General features: G+C 38.1%; 1 protein-coding gene across 1 annotated transcript; it reads right to left on the minus strand.

Annotated features, from left to right (window-relative positions):
- Nucleotides 1–9,150: 9,150 nt before the first annotated feature.
- On the minus strand, nt 9,151–20,929 carry LOC126706999 (L-type lectin-domain containing receptor kinase IX.1-like). Its single transcript, XM_050406586.1, has 3 exons — nt 18,885–20,929; nt 18,778; nt 9,151–9,327 (listed from the first exon to the last, which is right to left on the minus strand). Exons 1-3 carry the CDS (start codon nt 20,858–20,860, stop codon nt 9,223–9,225), a joined length of 2,082 nt encoding a protein of 693 aa, XP_050262543.1. The 5' UTR covers nt 20,861–20,929; the 3' UTR covers nt 9,151–9,222.
- Between the last annotated feature and the right edge of the window lie 657 nt (nt 20,930–21,586).

Here is a 21,586-nt window from a genome sequence, read left to right on the forward strand (position 1 = left end):
CCATATTTTTTACCACTTCATTTAAGTGTTCTTTTTTTTTTTTTTTTTGGTTATTTCTTTATTCTTCAATATATATTTCTTTCTCTCTCTTCCTCTCTATCACTCTCAACCCAGCAAACTCACACAGACAATCTCAACCCAACAAATCCATATCCACCACCACCGGGAAAAAAAAAAACACCAGCCACCCATACCCACCTGTCTATCCAACAAACTCACACTCTTCCATCTCAACTCAACAAATCACACCCACACCCACTTTCACCAACCACCACCGGCCACACCCACAACCACAACCACAGCCACCAAAATCACAAGCCCAAAACCACAACAGCATCCACTATTAGAAAAACAAAAACATCAGATATCTGCATGGCAACACTGAACGACAATCAAACAAAAACAACACGGAGGAAAACCAACATTGAACCCAAACCCAAACCCACAGCGACGATTAGCACACAACAAAACACCTAACAACAATCAACACACGAAGGAAAAATCATCAAACGAAGTCAATCCGAGACTAGGATCTGCATGCCGATCTTCACACTGGTGTTGATTTGGAGCAGAAAAAAGAAAAACGAAAAAAAAGAAGCTTGATGTGAGAAAGTGGGAGACAAAGAGCAGGATTTGCATGCCAATCTCCACACTGGTGCTGATTTGGAGCAGAAAAAAAAAAAAAAAAAAAAAAAAAAAAAAAAAAATTGATGTGAGAAAGAGGGAGACGGAGAGGCAGAGAAAAAGAGAGAAAATGTAGAGAGATCAAAAAGAGAGAGAGAGAGAGAGAGAGGGAGTAGAGAGAATTGTTTTTACAGCTTTAATGTTAAAAAATAGAATTTATAGCATTTAGTATTCTTGATGAGAATACTCTAAGAGCACCATCATATCATATGCCATATATAACAAAACCAATAAAAGATTGTTATTTAAAATAATTTCAAGTTCAAATACGTGTACGGTTGTGTGAGATTTATTAAAACCAAACTTGATTTTAATTTGTCAAACGAATTTCTAAGGGCAAGAATTAAGTATATGATCTCCCTATCCCCAAAAAACTATGAACTATCCCCATTCTTTTAACTTATAGTTTCCACTCCATGATAATTGTTCTGATTATAAGACTAAGATATCAGTTAATAATTGGTATGTTGGATAATAGATTGACCCTAGTTAACTAATTTAACTACCCAAGTTAATTAATTAGGTCAAATTATATGCAAATCATGGAAGCACGAACAAATCACCAAATAAACTAATGTGTAATGGAAATTAAATTGACATAATGATTTGTTGACAAATGGGGAAAAATTCTTGCAAGGCAAAAACCCCACCAGATGAATTTTAGGTCACTACTCTTAAGAATCCACTAATAGAAAATCAAGCAGTTACAAGTATAAAGAATCTTATCACTACCCTAGATTATCCCAAAATACTAACTTACAGTTGAACCTTTACTCCAATTCTCAATTGGACTTGATCTTGTAGAGACTTCTTCATTTGCACAGATCCTAGTACATGATTAACTCCTAGCAATTGATTGATTGTTATTGGTTGCAAAGTTCTTTACTTCAAAGCACATTGAAGATCAAGAAGCATTTAGTTACAAAACTCTTAGGCACACAAAACACTATAGTTTCTCACAGAGTGTATGAGTTCTCTAATTAAGTCCCTGTGTCTTTGATGGCTTAAAAAAAAAAAATGCTTTTATATGGTCTAGAGGTTTAGTGAACGAAATCCTAGCAATCCAAGTCATCATGGACCAAAATTTAGATCTAAGAATTATGAAATCGTAGATCTCGATAGATCGAGCTTGTTTTGAGCTTGTGTGGAGAATTCTTCATTAAGCCTCGATAGATGCTAGTATCGAGCTTGTGTTGAGACTAGTGTCAAGCTTCACTGAATCAACTTTTCTTCACTTGTTTCTTGGTTCAATCTTCATGTATTTAATGCCACTTGTTATGTTTGAGCAATATATTTCTTGATACATTAAACTCATTTTAAAACTATCCAATTACAAGTAAAGTGCATTTTGTCAAAGGATATGCCAATACATATAAAATATAACCCTAACATGGTATATATAGGCCAGGTTTCAATCTCAAATCTCTTATTTGACTACAATAAATTTTATCAGTTAAGTTAATTGAAACCTATTGTCTAACTTACTTAAAGGCATGAGATAAAAGCAATTAATTTTGAAAACATCTCTTAGGACATATGTGGAACATGTTAAGAACATATGTCATATATAATTGGCTAATCCTTTGACAAAATGCATTTTACTTGTAATTGGGTAGATCTAGAATGTTTTTAATACTTCAAAGAACAAGAGTTTAACTCCAAGTATTGAAGCCATGCAAATCTATTCAAGAATCAAGTGAAGAAGTGTTGTTCATTGAATCTCGACAGATAGCTCGACAGATATATCTTTCGAGGTTTAATATTCGAAACTTGACAAATATCTCGACAGCTGTATCTATTGAGAATTATGAAATTCAAATTTTTAGATCAGTTTTTCACGCATATCCAAGCTATGTGTTTCAGTTTTCTATTCTCACAACCCTAGACATATATAAAGATTATCTTAAGGGTCATCATAAGGCTGTAGCACTTGTTGTTACATGTATATTGTGACCAATGACAATTTGCCCTAGTTCATCATTCTCTTGAAGAAACTATTGCGTTTGTACACCGTAGGATTTTGTAACCAAAGAGCTTCTTGATCTTCATTGTGTGGATGAACTAAAAAACTTTGCAGCCAACATCCTTCACAAGTTAGTATGTTAGTCACTTACTAGGATCCGTGCATCGATTCGTTAGTCACGTACTTGGAGCCGTGTATTGAAAGGAGAGATTTTCACTACATTACAAGTCCAATTATGTATTGGGGTAAGGGTTCAACTGTAGGTTGGTATAAGATATTGAGATTTCTTTATTTGTAACTGCTTGTTTTAATAATAGTGGATTCTCGGGAGTGGAGACCTTAAATTCACCCGATGAGGTTTTTGCCCGGTGGTTTTCCCCGTTCGTAAACAAATCACCCATGTCAAACTTAATTTCTGCGGCATTTAGTTATTTGGTGATTTGTTTGTGCTACCATGAGTATTGCGTATTAAATTGATTTAATTAATTCAATTGGCTAATTAATTGATTAATTTACCCCAGGGGTCAATATATTCTTGGCCTATCAAGTAGTATCAATAACCATCTCATCACTGTTGCCCGCCAATCATGAGATAATATCTATATGCTTCGGCATAGCAAAAGTACATTGTTAAAGCTTAACATAATTTGGTATTTTCTTTTCTCTTTTATATGTCCATGCATGATATGCTCAAAAGAAAAAATATGCAAAGAAAATCAAAAGCAAAAAGAATCAAAATACTTTAAATATGATTGCAAGCGTGTTTCTAGGAGAGGTGGAAGTTATAGGACGTACCTCGAAGGTGATAGTTTTCATCAAGCAGTTATGATTGCATGTAAGTTAAAATTGATTTTCTCATATCTCAAATAATCATAACATGTAGACATTTATGCAATCTTGCGATGTTTTTCACACATAACACGCAAAATTCTTTACTGCTTTTGATACATGTGTAGGTACAATGTGATTTAGCCATCACAAGGAATACATGTGTTAATGTATACTCACTGAACTGTCTTGAATCGTTTTTGAAATATAAAATTAGTTAGACTTGTTTAGTGTGTGTGTGTGTGTTTTGGATCTAAATGTTTTACATTTTTCTTGTTGAGAGATGTTTTTGAAAGCTTAAAATGTTTTTTGGATCTTTAGTTGAGTAGCTTGCTTGATTGCAATCATTTGTGTGTTTTTTTCCTCTTTGAAAAACCTGTTTTTATCAAGCTCGACAGCTTCTAGATAGATCTCGACAGATATCTCTCTATCGAGGCCATTGGACTGCTTTTCCTTGATAGATCTTAACGCATCTTCTATCCATTGAAACTTTCTGGAATTTGTGTTGATAGCTTCTCGACAGATTCTCGATCCATCAAGAAAGTTTCTGTCTGGCCGATAGATTCTCGATAGCTTTTCAATCCATCGAGGCATTTTCTGTCGACAGATTCTTGACAGCACCTTGACAGATTCATCTGTCGAGAATTATTGCTCGATAGATCCTCAATCTATCAAGACACGTTTTCTATATATAGATCCAACGTGATTTTAGACTTCATTTCTTCGACATCTCTCGACAATTTTGTGTCTCTTCACCTCCCAAACACTTTTCTCTCTCTCTCTAAACCTCAAACCCTTTTTATTTTTGGCCTAGAGTGTTCTTCTCTTCACTGGTATGATCTCTTTTTTTATCTTTTTCATGCATTTCATACATTTAGACCTAGGTTTTGGGTTTTTGAAAATCTTTCGGGGTTTTTCAAGATTGATGAGTATTTTGTGAATTTTTGGGTTGGGTTTTGCTTCAATGATCCTATGTGCTCATACATTGCATTTCATTTTCATTTTTAACAATGTTTCATGCATTTAGATGTATGTTTCTATATTGTAACCTTGTGTGCTAGTAGGTTTGGATTGGATTGAGCCCATGATGCATTGTTTTGTTGCACGTCACATGATCATGCATTATTCATGCATACGTACCTTCTTTTCTTTCTTTTTGGTACTATATGTTGATTGGTGCTTTTCTTCCTCTCTCTCTCTCTCTCTCTCTCTCTCTCTCTCTCTCTCTCGTGCGCCCACGCACAAATAGTTTGCGCACAGCAGCCAAGCGTAAAACAACTCTGTCTTGAAACCCTCTTCATTCCGGGGCATCTTCTTCCGACTCTACTCCACTTCATGTCAGGTTCTGTGATGAGAAGGCCCGTCAAGACTTTTGGTAGAACTTCTCCAAACGTGGCATTCATTTGGAATGCCACGTTATCTTATCAAACTTCTTTGATTCCACTCCACCCACTGTCATTCACAGTCGGGGTTGGGAGTCTCTTTGTGAGATCTCAGTGAGTTGTCCCTCCGTGATCATACAAGATTTTTACCCCAATATGCAAGGATTCGATTATTCTATACCTTGTTTCACTACTTTCGTTCGAGGTATTCGTATTGTAGTCACTCCGGAGCTTATCTCTGATGTGATACATGTTCTATGGATATCTTATCCTAATTACCTCGAATGTCCTTGTCTGAGGACTGTGTCTAAAGACGAGCTTCTGTCTCTCTTTTGTGAGACACCTTCATCTTGGGGTGACCATTAAAACACCCATTGCTCGGGCTTTGCAAAAGGTTCGAGGTTTCTGAATATGGTGATGACATTTGTTTTGCATCTTTTGTCTCAGTATAATTCTATTATTGAGCCTCGTGCTCGATTTTTTGTTATCCCTCATTAAGGAGCTTACCATTGACTTTCCCTTTCATTTCATACTCTCTCTTATAGATGTCTACAGGGATATGACAACCCGTGATAAGCTTATCTTCCCTTTTGCTATCATAAGGATCATTCGCCACTCCTCTGTACCGAGACTACGACTCCTCTAGCCCATTCCACTCCATCCACCTCCGCTCCTTCTTCTTCCGCGGGTGGTGTGACTCTAGAGGCCATCATGGCACAATTTGAGTGCATGGATGCTCACCTTGACACTTTTAGTGATAAGTTGTGTTAGGTGAGCACCCATGTTGATTGTATCACATGACGAAAAGCTGTCATAGGTGGCTTCACCACATCTCCATCTCCATCTCCACAGGCTTCAAAGGACGAGGGTCATGATGGTGGCTCTGGTGATGATGATGCTTATGAGGATAAGGATGCTAGCTCTTCTGGTAATGAGGAGATGATTGCTTCTTAATGACTTGCCCTTTGTCATTCGTTTCAAAAAGGGGAAGTAGTTTTAGGTATAAGAGTAGTCATATAATTAGGGGGAAACCTTTTTGTTATGGGGAGTGTTTTTCTTTTCTTGAGGGATGTAGTGAAGACTTTTGTATCTTTTCTTTTCTTTATCTTTTAGATACATTGTCTCTTGTACTTTGGTCTTGTGACCACTTAGTGATAGCAAACTTTGTATTTATCATTTATATATAAATTTGATGATGTTGTTATCACATTTCACCTATCTTTCCATGTGTTGTTTCTTTTCTCTCTTTATACACATGTTTCTTATTTTTGTATGCAATCTTTTATTTTTGTTTCATACTAAGATGCCTTGATGAGTTTTGTTTAAAGTGTTTTAGAAATATAGGTTCTCAAAATCTATCATGCCATGAACTCTCTTCTTGTAAAGTTTTTCAAGAGTTTGTGTTAAGGTAGATTTTATTGTATTTAACAAGTGATTATGAGTTGAATGATTTATGATTTCTTTCATATTTCATTCATTTGTTGTGATTTTGTCACGAATTACCAAAGGGAGAGATTGTTAGGACATATGTGGAACATGTTAAGAACATATGTCATATAGAATTGGCTAATCCTTTGACAAAATGCACTTTACTTATAATTGGGTAGATCTAGGATATGTTTAATACTTTAAGGAACAAGAGTTCAAGTCCAAGTATTGAAACCATGCAAATCTATCCAAGAATTAAGTGAAGAAATGCTATTCATTAAATCTCGACAGATAGCTCGACAGATTTATCTATCGAGGTTTAATATTCGAAGCTCGACAGATATCTCGATAGTTGTATCTATCGAGAATTACGAAATTCAAATTTTCAGATTTGTTTTTCATGTATATCCAAGCTATGTGTTTTGGTTTTCTTTTCTCACAACCCTAGATATATATAAAGATTATTTTAAGAGACATCATAAGGTTATTGCACTTGTTGTTACATGCATATTTTGACCAGAGACTATTTGCCCAAGTTCATCTTTCTCTTGAAGAAGCTGTTACATTTGTACGCTGTAGGGTTTTGTAACCAAGGAGCTTCTTGATCTTCATCGTATGGATAAACTGAAAAACTTTGTAACCAACATCTTTCACAAGTTGGTGTGTTAGTCACGTATTGGGATCTGTGCATCAATTGGTTAGTCATATACTTGGAGCCGTGCATTGAAAGGAAAGATTGTCACTACATTACAAGTTCAATTGTATATTGGGGTAAGGGTTCAACTGTAGGTTGGTATAAAGTACTGGGATTCTTTTACTTTTAATCGCTTGTTTTGATAATAGTGAATTCTCGAGAGTGGTGATCTTAAATTCATCCGGTGGGATTTTGTCTCGATGGTTTTTCCCATTCGTAAATAAATCACCCGTGTCAAATTTAATTTATGCTATATTTAGTTATTTGGTGATTTGTTTGTGCTACCACGAGTATTGTATATTAAATTGACTTAATTAATTCACTTGGCTAATTAATTAGTTAATTTACCTAAAGGGTCAATACATTCTTGGCCTATAAACATCAATGCCAAAATTAAAGATAAAATAATAATAAAAACATATCCAAACATCCAAATTCCCGAATTACTAACGTTACTGTCACATAATAGGAAACTAAGTCATTGAAAGTTATACAAAGCTTCTTTAGAGAAGGTAGGAGGTTAAACGAGATAAACAAATATGTTAGGCTTTTAACTGTCGATCAGTTCATTCGATCTTTTTAATATATATATATATATATATATATATATATTGGTGGTGTAATTTATTCATTTCGAACATAAGACAAGTCAGGATTTACCCAAAAGACAACAAACTTTTTATATACTCAAGATGAAGAGTTGATGCTCTTTTGAATATATGTTTTGCATAGGAATGAATTTCTGAGTGAAACTTATTTTATTGAAAAGTAGATATCAAAATTCAGATACTTCAAAATAGACACAAATATGATCCAATATAGATTTGAAATGAGTGAGTTATAGCTAGTTAGAGTTGATACAAGAATGATGAATCTAAGATGCGCTAAGGTTGTGTTTGGATGGATGTAAAATATTTTCCGGAAAGGAAAATATTTTCAAATGTTTGGTTGCATTCCAAAAAATGTTTTGGAAATATTTTATGGTGTTTGGTTGTATTCTTGAAAATAATAGAGAAAACACATTTTCTACTTGATGCTCACATTTTGTCAGCTTCCAAACAAAACCCAACCAAAAAAAATTCATCAATGGCGCGATCTGAGTGAAAGAAAACCCATTCGTTGGAGTGGTGGGTTTGACGAATGGGTTTGTCGGAGTGGTGGGTTCGTCGGCGCGGTGCGAGTGGGTTCGTCGGCGATCTGGTGCGAGTGGGCTCGAGAATGATGGCAAGACGATCTCGCCGGTGGTGTGACGATCTCTCTACTCTCTCTATCTCTCTCTTTGCACGTGGTCCGGAAATGGCAAGACGATCTCGATAATCGGTGACTGTGTTCGACAAGGGTGGGTTTGAACGATCGGAGCGGTGCGATTGTCTTGCTCCGAAGCAATCTGGTTGTATTCTTGCTCCGACAAGGCGATCTTCTTGCTCTTTCTCTCTCTCTCTCTTCTATTTTCCAAGGTCGGAAATCATTTGAAGTGAAAATGAAAATGGAAATCATTTTCCACTGTTTTGGCTATATTTTACGATCAACGCGGAAATGCTTTTCAGTTTGACCCAATTTGAAGTAACAACCAAACACCCTCTTTTCCGGAAAATCATTTCTGGAATCAGTTTGAAGCCAAAACAAACGGAGCCTAAATTTTAACAGCTCTTCGCTTGACTCTCAATCAACCATGAATTGGGGACCCTTTTTTCCTTTTGAAAAGCCTATTTTCTAATAGGTAAGTTGGGAATCTCCCTAGATTCCATGGCTTCCTAACTAACTAACGATGGCAAAACAAAGCGGAATCTAGCCCCCCAACATGAAAGTAGCTGAGAGCTTCTCAACAAGAATAGCAACAACTAAAAATGTTGACATGCTCGAACTTACCACTTGAAGTTTTAGAAATTAGAATAAACGTTAGTATTATTCTTTGTTTTATTCTAAGAGTCCTACAAATTTTTTCCATTCTAGAAAGGCTTATAAACAACATCTGTTAGCAAGAATAAAATGTTTGAATGTCCACCACCATTATTATGGTGTGATCATTCCAAAATTTCATCATTTTATCATTCTTGTAATCTCTCTATTTTATTAGTAAGCAAATTTTCCTCCACATTATATTTGGATGTCCTATCGCCATGTCATTTTTTAATTTAATATTCAATGTTTTTGTAATCCAACTATAATTTATAACACTTTGAAACATAATTACATTATGAAATTCTTTATTGTACACACTTAGGCAATGTTTCCTAGATAAACTACATGGTATGAACAGATTGCGAGTATAAAAGTGAAGTGGATGAAGAAGCTGCAGAATATGTGCTTAATTGTGAAGAACCAGTGTAGCTACTATGGCTTGATGACTGATGAAAGTTCAAAAAACGTGTACAAAGACACTTTTGAACGTTTAGACCCCCAAAAACCAACTTAACCAACACAAGCAATATGTTAAACAACTAGTGTGCGGAAACTTAACATATGCTACAATATGAAATTGGTTAAACAACTATCTAAGCCATAACAAAATAAACCACAGCAGATAATGTAAAGGCAGAGATAGAGAGGAAGGAAGATGCAAACACAAAGATAACACCCGGATGTGTTATCGAAGAGGAAACCGAAGACCTCGGCGAAAAACCTCTCCGCCGCCCTCCAAGCGGTAATCAATCCACTAGAAAATACAGTTGGGATACAAGGACAGCAATAGACCCTCCAAGCCTAATCTACCCAATGCACCTAAGCCCTCCAAGCTTCTTGCTCCAACGAGGTTGCGCCGAACCTTTTTCTTTTCTAGCTTTCCGGATTCCGCTACTACACCGTAGCATCAACCAATAAAGATTGGCTCCTTCCTAACTGCTTCCCAAAACTCCAAACGTCTGTCTCACAGAGATGATAATGGTGAGAACCAGGTTTGGTATAATGCCTCTCAAGGATTTGACAATGGAGAGGAAGAGAGTGAGGGAATTTGATGAGACTCTAAGGTAGAGATTGTGGGTGAAACAATCTGGTTTTTCTTTAGGGTTTCTCTCTCAAAATTCTCTCTGGAAGCTCTCTTTCAATCGTGGGTTAAAAGGGTATTTATACTGGAGTGAAGAGGAATGCGAAACGTCAGGTTTTTCCAAAACAGGGGTGGCTCGCGGCTTGACCTCGCGGCTTGACTAAGTCGCGAGATCCAGTCGCGAGTTAACTGTATGGCCAGTTGTCCTGTTTTGTCCTGTAGTGCTCCAGCTAGCATGACTGTTCATCTTCCAGCATGCTTGGCATGTGTGCATCTTCTGGCGGGTTGAAGCCGCGAATCCACCCACGAGTCCCAGCCGCGACACTCTGTTTTCTTGCACACTCTTGAGCAATCTTCACACTATCTCACTCACTACCCTTACAACAATCCCACCTAAATACAGGGTTACTAAATGCTGAATTACAAGCAAATTTGGCACGGAATAAAGGCAATTAGATGGTTGAATAAATTCAACCTTACAATCTCCCCCTTTGGCTATTCCGTGACAAAACCCTAAAACAGACTCTAGACTTAACATGTGAGTTGGGAACAGTTGATCAAAACTCACTCACACCTAACTCTAGAAGCTGTGAAGCACTTGAATCATATGAGCATAAACTCCTGAAACACAACAATACACCATGATCATTGTAAGCAGAAAATTATAAATGCATATGAAACAGGCAATATGAGATCAAGCAAAAATGGAGTTAATAAACAAACCATGGCTTGATCAACCAAGTGAACACCACAAGATAGTGATCACAGTGCTCATTCACACTTGGAATGAACACAAGGACATACAAGTTAACAAGCACAAGGCAAGACACTTGTATGTTCAACACTCAACCAATGCATAGCACACAAGGCATATGCATCTAGGAACAATCCTACAAGGGCACAAGAGTGACAGTACAACAACCACAATGCAGAACATTTAGATTAAAGTACTGATTTCAACATAGCATAAAGGCTGCACTTAAGCATGGTACATACCATAAAGCCTACAAACTATGCATAAAACATAAACCCTAAAAGCTTACAAAAGCATATGGGTACAAACCAACAAATACCTGAATAACAGTTTTACAAAACATAATATATCAACTTAAAGAGAAGAAGGAAACAAAAAAAAATAAAGACACTCCCCCTTAGATAGTGACACTCCCCCTTAGGGTAATATCCTCCCCCTCTGATTATGCCTATCACTCCCCCTTTTTGTCATGGAATAGGCTAGTCATTCTCTTCTAGTTTTCTCTGAATTTGATCCAACTGAGTCTGAAGAGAAGTAAACTTCATATCCCATCGGTTGCTTTGATGGTGTAGAGAAGCAGTGAGTCCAGACATCTTTGTATTCAACTCGTGGACAGAGGAAACAATGCGATCAAGTTTCTCATCGAGGGAGAGATTGCTGAACTGAGAGTCACTGTGAGATGCAGAAGTTTCTGGTTTGGCTCTCTTCCGACTATGTCCAACACTTGCATTGTATGTACGCATGTTGATCGGACTCGGTTTGGGGATAGGAGACTCATCAGTCGTTGGATAAATCCCCTTGAGCTTCAAGATCCGTGAAATGAGACTGCAGAAAGGAATGCAGATCCGAGACTCACTGCGAAGAACCGTTTTGCGCAGAACATGAAAGATGTGAGCACAAATGTCGATTTCTTCATCAGAGATTAGATCATGAAGAAACAAAGCACGTCCGAGATTCATATACCCAGTACTTGATAAAGGGTACAAATTGTGAAACATCACAATTGTAAGCACTCGCAGTTTCGGAGAAAGGGAGGAAACACTGATGGATTTGCCATTGGGTGAGAACTCCAAGTCTTGACCAAGACTTTGTTTGAGAAGCTCCTCATCAGGACATAGATCATCATAGACCGGTGAATGACGAAAAATGGGTCTGTTGATGTGAAGAATTTCTGCCAGGTATGTAGGAGAGACAGAAAAGCTCTTTTGCCGAACCCAGCACTTAAGTTCATCTCCTTCCACAAGTGCGTTAGCATAAAATTCTTTAACCAACTCTTCATACACGATATCCGGATCAGAGAGAAGGTAATTCCAATCCTTGTGAGCAAAACATATCGGAATGTCAGTGTTGTGAAGTGATGGCAGATCCACAGCTCTCTCTAGTAACGGTGTGGCATGAAGAAAAAAATTCTCATAGGACTGATAGGCTGAAAAGGATCTGAACTTATTGGGATCGAATCGCTGTGATGAAGAGCGAGTCACTTTCGGGAGAGGTGTGTCTTCATCAACATCAATTACGGGTTCCTTCCCTTTGGAAGAGCCTCCTTTCACAGCAGCCTTTTTGAATGGAGACATGACCAGTCTGTATTATAAACAAGGAAAATGACAGAACACAATCCAACAGACTATATTAGCAGTGGGTTAGTGAAAATGTAAGAACAATGATGAAACCCTAACATCTGGATGAGTATGGTCCACGAGGGACAACAAAGGTCCAAATTAGAACTACACAGTATAGAGAGATCAAATGTAACCACATAATCAACTGAAAAGGACCAAAACCAACACCACATCAACAAGGTACCACACAAGATCAAAATGAAACATGATAGCAATAGCAGATCAAACAAAAATTAGCTAACCCTAGCTAAGCACAAGATGAAGAACACAATCAACAAAATAAATTAGCTCAAAACCAGAATCACAGGCTACCATGGGCTAAGAAAGGACAACAATGACATCACAAAACCCATCACTAAACCCATCACAAAACCACAAGCAAAAGTGAATAATCCAGAGGGAAAACCAATATATTAGGAAAATGAGAGTGCACGACAGAGAACCATACCTGTTAGTCGACGATTTTTAGCTGAGAAGAAGCAAACAATGGAGATCGACAATGGAGGTACGGTGTGAAAAGGGAAAGTGCAGGAGTAAAAGACAATGAACAGTCACAAAAAGATCGAGGGAAAACAAAAAATTTAAAAAAAAAAACTGCCCTTGTATGTCCAAAACACGCGATTTTCGCGACTGGATTAAGTCGCCACATAGTCGCCAGATCAAGCTGCCAAATCACTCAAGAACAAAATTTTGAAAAAATTTTCTAAGTGTTTTTCGCGACTGGAAGGTCTACCCGCGAGTGAGTCGCGAGCTGAGCCGCGAAAATCTCTGAGTGAATCTCGCGACTGGACCTTCCACTCGCGAACAAGTCGCCAAAACTGACCAGCGAAGATGCGACTGAGGCTCGCGACTTGACATACCCGCGACTGAGCCGCCAAAACAGGGCAAAAACTGGATTTTTGAAATTTTCAGATTTTTCAACAAAATACTTTCCAAAAACACCTAAAACACTCAAAAATCTTTTTGTGCTTGAATTAACAAAGATTGAGCATGTGAAAACACATTTTATCAAGTACAATCACACAAATGAATAAGGCATTTATCGAACATAAACTTGTGTGTTGTGTGTGGATATCAACAATGAGATAGTCCTTTGTCTAATGTGAAGCTTCAATGATCAATTCAACCAAGGCATACACAATTAGCACTAGATCATGTGACCAATCTCAATTATAGAAATATGAATATATGACCTCCCACATAACTTGATAACATAACTTGGAGCTTTTCATTTGACTCCACTTTCTGCTAGAACATTTTATCTTTTGAGGCAATCATCTCTCATTGTGAGATGGATATATAACATTTCTCTTTTGAAGAACAGGCCTTTGGCCTTTTTGAAAGAAATTTCACTTTTAATATAAGGTCGCTTACCCTTTTTCCTAGTCAAATACTAGAATGTGCGACAGGCTTTTGCAGCTCAATATCTCTTTTCATTTGGAGATTTACATTTGGTGAGCTCTTTTTAGCAAAACAAAAATAAAGAGTGGGAAGAGATATAGACACAAGTCTATGCATGTTTCAAGATCAATATAACCATTCACTAATCATTCATGACAAGTTTGAAGATCTATTTACAGCAATCACATAGATTTCAAGATTTTTCCCATAGTGATATGAGTGCATGAAAACAAGCAATGCTCGAAAATGCACAAAGCCATTAGCACAAAGGTACAAGGCAAAACGAGTTTTAAGACAAAACTCAACAAAGTCAATCAAGCGTTTTTTATTTTCAAATTCTTTATGTAATTTTTTGGATTTTTGACTCAAGAAACAAAAAGAATGAATCAAACACAAACAAAACCAACACAGACAGATAGATATAAAAGAAAATGAAGCACACAAGACACAAGAGAGTCAAGGAATTGTACCGACACCAATGGTCTTACGGAGTGATTCAAACCGTGGACCATCGAGAGGCTTGGTGAAGATATCCGCCTTTTGATTGTCGGTGTGTATGAATTCAAGACACACAACTCTTTCCTCTACCAAATCCCGAATGAAATGGTAACGTATCTCTATGTGTTTGGATTTTGAATGCTGAACAGGATTTTTGGAGAGATTGATGGCACTGGTGTTGTCACAGAAGACACACATCGTTTCTTGAGGAATTCCATAGTCATGAAGTAATTTCTTCATCCAAAGAAGCTGAGTGCAGCAACTTCCAGCAGCGATGTACTCCGCTTCTGCAGTAGATAGAGACACTGAATTCTGCTTCTTGCTCATCCACGAAACAAGATTGTTACCAAGATAAAAACAGCCGCCTGAAGTGCTTTTCCGATCGTCTACACTACCAGCCCAGTCAGCATCCGAATACCCAGCAAGACACGCATTTGAGTCTTTTGAATACCACAGACCATAGTTTGCAGTACCATTCACATATCGAATGATTCGTTTAGCAACAGTCAGATGAGATTCCTTCGGATTAGCTTGGTACCTGGCACAAACGCCCACACTGAAAGCAATGTCCGGTCTACTTGCTGTAAGGTAGAGCAAACTTCCAATGATGCTCCTATACAATGTAGGACTTACTTCAACTCCTGATGAATCCACATTCAGTTTAATGGAAGAGCTCATGGGAGTGGAGGCATGTTTTTTGGAGTCTAGGCCAAACTTCTTGACAATATTTCTGGCATACTTCTCTTGAGATACAAATATACCCTCCTTCTGTTGTTTGACTTGAAGACCCAAAAAGAATGTGAGCTCCCCCACCATGCTCATCTCAAACTCCTTCTTCATCTCCTCAGAAAATTCAGTAGCACGATCTTCGATAGTTGCTCCAAACACTATGTCATCAACATAGACTTGTGCCACAAGGAGATAATCTTCATCATTTTTGACAAATAGAGTTCGATCGGTGTACCCTCTCTTGAAACCTCTATCTAGAAGATAATGTGTAAGACGATCGTACCAGGCTCTAGAAGCTTGTTTTAAACCATATAGTGCTTTCTTCAATCTTAATACATGATCTGGAAAATGAGGGTCCTCAAATCCTTTTGGTTGCTCAACAAAAACCTCTTCATTTAGATATCCATTCAGAAAGGCACATTTAACATCCATTTGATAAAGTTTGAACTTCAAAGTGCACGCAATGGACATGAGGATTCGAATGGATTCGAGTCTTGCTACCGGAGCAAATGATTCATCAAAATCCACCCCTTCTACTTGTGTGTATCCTTGAGCCACCAACCGAGACTTGTTTCGAATTATCTCTCCATCTTCATCAATTTTGTTTTTAAAAATCCACTTTGTGCCTATAACATGAACGTTCTCAGGCCGTGGAGCAAGTTCCCACACGTCATTCCTCACAAACTGATTCAGTTCTTCATGCATTGACTCAACCCAATTCTCATCTTGAAGAGCCTCTTCAACCCTTTTTGGTTCAAACTGTGCAAGATAACAGTGATATGTTACATGATTGGCTAGCAGAATATTTCCTTTTCTGAGGCGAAGACCGTCATCAAGTGATCCTATGATATTACTTTCCGGATGATTCTTGATAATTCTTGAGGATGGCCTTTTTGAAGTGGAAACTTCATCACTACGAGAGATAGGAGGATGAACTTCTGGAGGAGTAAGGGGGCTTGAAGTTCTAGACATCGATCTCGTTTCCCTTCTTGGGTTGATGGGAGTCGATTCTACTTCTGGTATAGTTTCTTCACCTTCTATATCCAAAGCTTCTACCTCAACATCAGGCTCTTCGGTGCTCGGCCCTTCTTCATCATCAATCATTTCCACCTTAGGTAAGGCATCATCAATCTTGACATTTATGGATTCCATCACAGTCTTTGTTCTCTTGTTAAACACTCTATATGCTCGACTTGTAGTAGAGTAGCCAAGAAAAATACCCTCATCACTTCTTGCATCAAACTTCCCAAGATTCTCTCGATCATTTAAGATATAACATTTACTTCCAAATACCCGGAAATACTTCACTTTAGGCTTCTTCTCATTCCATATCTCATATGCAGTCTTCTTTGTACCAACTCGAAAGAAAATCCTATTGCCAATGTGACACGAGGTGTTGACAGCTTCTCCCCAAAATTTTTGAGGTATTTGCTTGTTAAGCAACATGACTCTTACCATCTCCTGAATCACACGATTTTTTCTCTCTACCACTCCATTTTGTTGTGGAGTTTTGGGAGCTGAAAACTCTCTTTTAATGCCATTCTTCTCACAGAAGGACTCGAATCTTGCATTCTCGAATTCTCTCCCATGATCACTTCTAACTTTGGCTATTGGAATCCCCTTTTCATTTTGTAATTTCTTGCACAGAATCTCCAGCCTCTCACACGCTTCTGATTTTTCTCTAAGGAACTCAACCCAAGTGTATCTTGAGTAGTCGTCCACAATGACCATAATATATCTTTTTCCCCCTAGGCTTTCAGTTCTGGTGGGCCCCATCAGATCAACATGAAGTAGCTCCAAGCAACGAGAGGTGGCTATCACATTTACCTTGTGATGACTTGCCTTAGTTTGCTTCCCCATTTGACATGCACCACAAATGGTCTTCTTTACTTTTCCAAACTTAGGAAGTCCCTCGACTGCTTCAAGTTTGGAGACTTTTGCTACTTGTTTGAAGTTGGCATGCCCAAATCTGTGATGCCACAGCTCCAACATATCTACCCGAGCACTTCTACACGATATTGGTGCCGTGGGAACTATTCCATAACAATTATCCGTAGTCCGATTTCCTTCCAAAACCTGAATCCCCTCTTTATTGATGATTAAACATCCTTTCTTGGAGAATTGTACCAGGAAGTCGTCATCACAAATTTGAGTGATGCTCAGCAAATTCGCCTTCAGCCCTTTTATGAACAGCACATCTTTCAACAGAGGCAAACCGGGTATCTCGATGGTTCCTTTGCCTAGGACTTGAGCATGGCTTCCATCCCCAAAGGTCACATAGTCACCCACCTTTTCTTTGAGTGACTTAAACAGTGACTTATCCCCTGTCATATGGCGAGAACACCCACTATCAAGATACCACAAACATGCATTAAACACCTTTAATGAGGTATGCACAAATAGGTTCACATGTGACAGACACTCTTGACCTTCAAACACAAACTCATCATCAGGTTTCATGCTACTTTTAGATTGATTTTTCATTTTCAGATTCTCAATCATCTCACACAACATTCTATTCTTTCTTTTATATTTCTTAATCAATGATTTTGATTCAGATATGCTACTGTGTAAGACAAGATTCTGATTCTCAAGATATTTCAGCATGTGAACAAAAACTCTAGCATGTTTCTTAGTTATTAATAACTCTGCAAGATCATCAGTAAGACACCTTTCAGTCATATGCATAGAGACATTTTCACAAACACTTGAGCTACAATTCAGCATGGTATAAACAAAAACAACAACCACAACTCAGGGGTCTAGGATCACACAAATGGTAATGAAACCAAACAGCTGTGTACCCGCTCTGATACCAATTGAAAGTTCAAAAAACGTGTACAAAGACACTTTTGAACGTTTAGACCCCCAAAAACCAACTTAACCAACACAAGCAATATGTTAAACAACTAGTGTGCGGAAACTTAACATATGCTACAATATGAAATTGGTTAAACAACTATCTAAGCCATAACAAAATAAACCACAGCAGATAATGTAAAGGCAGAGATAGAGAGGAAGGAAGATGCAAACACAGAGATAACACCCGGATGTGTTATCGAAGAGGAAACCGAAGACCTCGGCGAAAAACCTCTCCGCCGCCCTCCAAGCGGTAATCAATCCACTAGAAAATACAGTTGGGATACAAGGACAGCAATAGACCCTCCAAGCCTAATCTACCCAATGCACCTAAGCCCTCCAAGCTTCTTGCTCCAACGAGGTTGCGCCGAACCTTTTTCTTTTCTAGCTTTCCGGATTCCGCTACTACACCGTAGCATCAACCAATAAAGATTGGCTCCTTCCTAACTGCTTCCCAGAACTCCAAACGTCTGTCTCACAGAGATGATAATGGTGAGAACCAGGTTTGGTATAATGCCTCTCAAGGATTTGACAATGGAGAGGAAGAGAGTGAGGGAATTTGATGAGACTCTAAGGTAGAGATTGTGGGTGAAACAATCTGGTTTTTCTTTAGGGTTTCTCTCTCAAAATTCTCTCTGGAAGCTCTCTTTCAATCGTGGGTTAAAAGGGTATTTATACTGGAGTGAAGAGGAATGCGAAACGTCAGGTTTTTCCAAAACAGGGGTGGCTCGCGGCTTGACTAAGTCGCGAGATCCAGTCGCGAGTTAACCGTATGGCCAGTTGTCCTGTTTTGTCCTGTAGTGCTCCAGCTAGCATGACTGTTCATCTTCCAGCATGCTTGGCACGTGTGCATCTTTTGGCGGGTTGAAGCCGCGAGTCCACCCGCGAGTCCCAGCCGCGACACTCTGTTTTCTTGCACACTCTTGAGCAATCTTCACACTATCTCACTCACTACCCTTACAACAATCCCACCTAAATACAGGGTTACTAAATGCTGAATTACAAGCAAATTTGGCACGGAATAAAGCCAATTAGATGGTTGAATAAATTCAACCTTACAACTGAGCATGGTGATTTTCCAATGAAGTTGTTGAAGATGTAGACGCACGAATTGCAGGGGTAATATAGGTTGGTATAGGCATTTTTGGCTCAAGAATGGGCAATGCAGTTTCAAAATTGAGCACTTGAATGGCTTTCCTTATTGAAGGCCTAGCAATGGAATCTGGATGCGCACACCAAAGCCCAACCACCATCAATCGTTCCATTTGCTGCTCATCAAAATCTCCACACAATCTAGGGTCAGCAACCTTAAGAAGATTTCCTGTTCCATAAAGCTCCCAAACCCACTCTAACATAATTACTTCATCTTCTTTTGCATTGGGATTAATGGGCTTTCTTCCACAAGCTAGTTCCAAAGCCACAACCCCAAAACTATATATATCTGATTCTTTGCTGGCCCTGCCTGAGATAACACATTCAGGGGCCATATAGCCCATGGTCCCTGCCAAAGCCGTGGTTTGCGATCCTTTGTCATGGTCCACAGGTCTAGCTAGGCCAAAATCTCCAAGCTTTGCATTGAAATTTGAATCCAACATGACATTGCTTGACTTTATGTCCCTATGTAATACACATTGTTCCCATTCTTCATGCAAGTATAGCAGTGCTGATGCTAGGCCTCGAGCAATATTGTATCTCACCACCCATGTTAACAAACTCTTGCCTTTGAAAAGATGTGAATCTAAGCTACCATTTGACATGAATTCATAAATAAGTAGGAGATTCTTCTTCTCGTGACACCAACCAAGGAGTTGCACCAAATTCCGATGCCTCAACCGACTAATACTCTTCACCTCAGATGCATACTCCTTTATCCCTTGTTTAGATCCCCTTGATACCCTTTTGATAGCAACATAAGAATTCAAGTCTCGTAAAAATCCTTGATAAACCCCACCGAACCCTCCTTCTCCAAGCTTCTTCTCCTCAGCAAAGTTATTTGTTGCACTAACCAGTTCATTGTAGGAAAATTTCTTTGGCCCAGTACCTCTTTCAAATTCGTCGTCCATGGAAAGATCAAAACCCAAGTCCTCTTCTTCTCCCCCTCTACCCCACTTCCTCTTATACAAAAGCCAAACCAACCCCAAACAACTAAACAAAATACAAGCACCCACGCTTAGGCCCACCACTAATTTTTTCTTTCTAAAATTTTTCTCATTCTTGTTTGGTTGGATCCAAAAAGGTTGTGTTGATTGAAACGACCAAGTGCAAAGAATATGTGACTCAGAAAGAAAGCCTGTTGAAGCCGAGAACCCAAATTCAACCCATTCTGGTAAATGCTCTATCAAATTAGTTACAGAAGAAAGGTGCTGTTGAATAGGGGTGGTACCATTATTGAAACCAGTGAAGGTGACACTAAGATTTTGCATAATAGCATCGTAACTGACACTTACACTATATGTTCTATTTTCCTTAATATTACAATACCATGGTGTAGAGGTCAAAGATGTGATGTTGTTAATATTGATACCAACATGTTCACTTACCGGCAAAGGAGGATCCCATCTAGGATTTCGATAAGTATCAAACTCCACAGCAACGAATTTATTTGCAGATAAGAAACTTGGGTCTCTGACTTGGTCACGACTTGCAAGGCCAAGGCCGACGCCATCTGTTGGACTAGGTTGTGGGAAATCTGGACTTGCAAGGAAGAACATGAGGCCATCTGAATATCTGACTTCACCTGGCGAATAAATGATGAAGGAGAAATTTGTAGTGAAGTTGGCGAGTTTTCCTGATTCTTCGTTCCAAAGATGCATCAACTTTAAATATGTGGCTCGACCCCAATTGTCCACAGCATTTGGCGTGATTTTGATAAATGAACCTGAGATAGTAGCGTTCCCTGTAATGATAACAGTTTTGTTATTTGTTTCAATGAAATCGGAGTAGTTGAAGGTTAGCTGAGTTGCACAAGGGATTATGAGAAAGAGTGAAATGGTTACGATCAAGTAGAGAAAGAGCAGCTTTGATGCTGGGAAAACCATGGCTGGGAGAGAGGTTTGAGATTAGGTTAGAGGTATGCAAATTGACATCAAATTTGAATACTTGTTGCAGCTTTGGTAGCTAGTGGTGCATTTTATTCGCAAGAAATTGACTACACTTTAACTAAATAATTTTCTACTCTAAAGTTTTTCTTCAAAATATAGAGTTTTATTAGTAATAGTATATTTCAAGACCTTAGTCAGTCTAGTCTAGTTAATAATAGTAAGGGAGCACCAAATATTTCAGGGTTCTAATTCTCACACACATGCTATTTCATATCCACTTTTATGTGTTGAAAAAATGCAGATATTTTTAATATGTAAACATTGATACATTACTAGTAGAAAAAAATTATTTTGCATTAAATAATACTACGTCATTCATATTAAAACATAATAAATGAGAGAATATGCGTATAAAAATAACTACCCAGTAACATGTCTTTTATTTATTAGTAAAGTAGTTATTTTTTTCTGACATATCTCTCTTTTATTGAATTTTATTATTATTGACATGGTATCATTTGATACCAAAGACATGTGTGAAATCCTCTTTTTTTTTCTTTTTTTTTCTTTTTTGAGATAGACATGTGTGAAACCTAAATTTGAACTAGCATTAAAAAAAATTTTCCCAATACTTCAAGAGTCATTACTCTTAAAGTCTATTGGTCCATAGAAATATGTGATCCCGTGTTTACAAGAAATTCATTCCATGGAACGAGTGTTGAA

The sequence above is a fragment of the Quercus robur genome, chromosome 11 (assembly GCF_932294415.1).
Source record: "Quercus robur chromosome 11, dhQueRobu3.1, whole genome shotgun sequence".
Lineage (NCBI taxonomy): Eukaryota > Viridiplantae > Streptophyta > Magnoliopsida > Fagales > Fagaceae > Quercus > Quercus robur.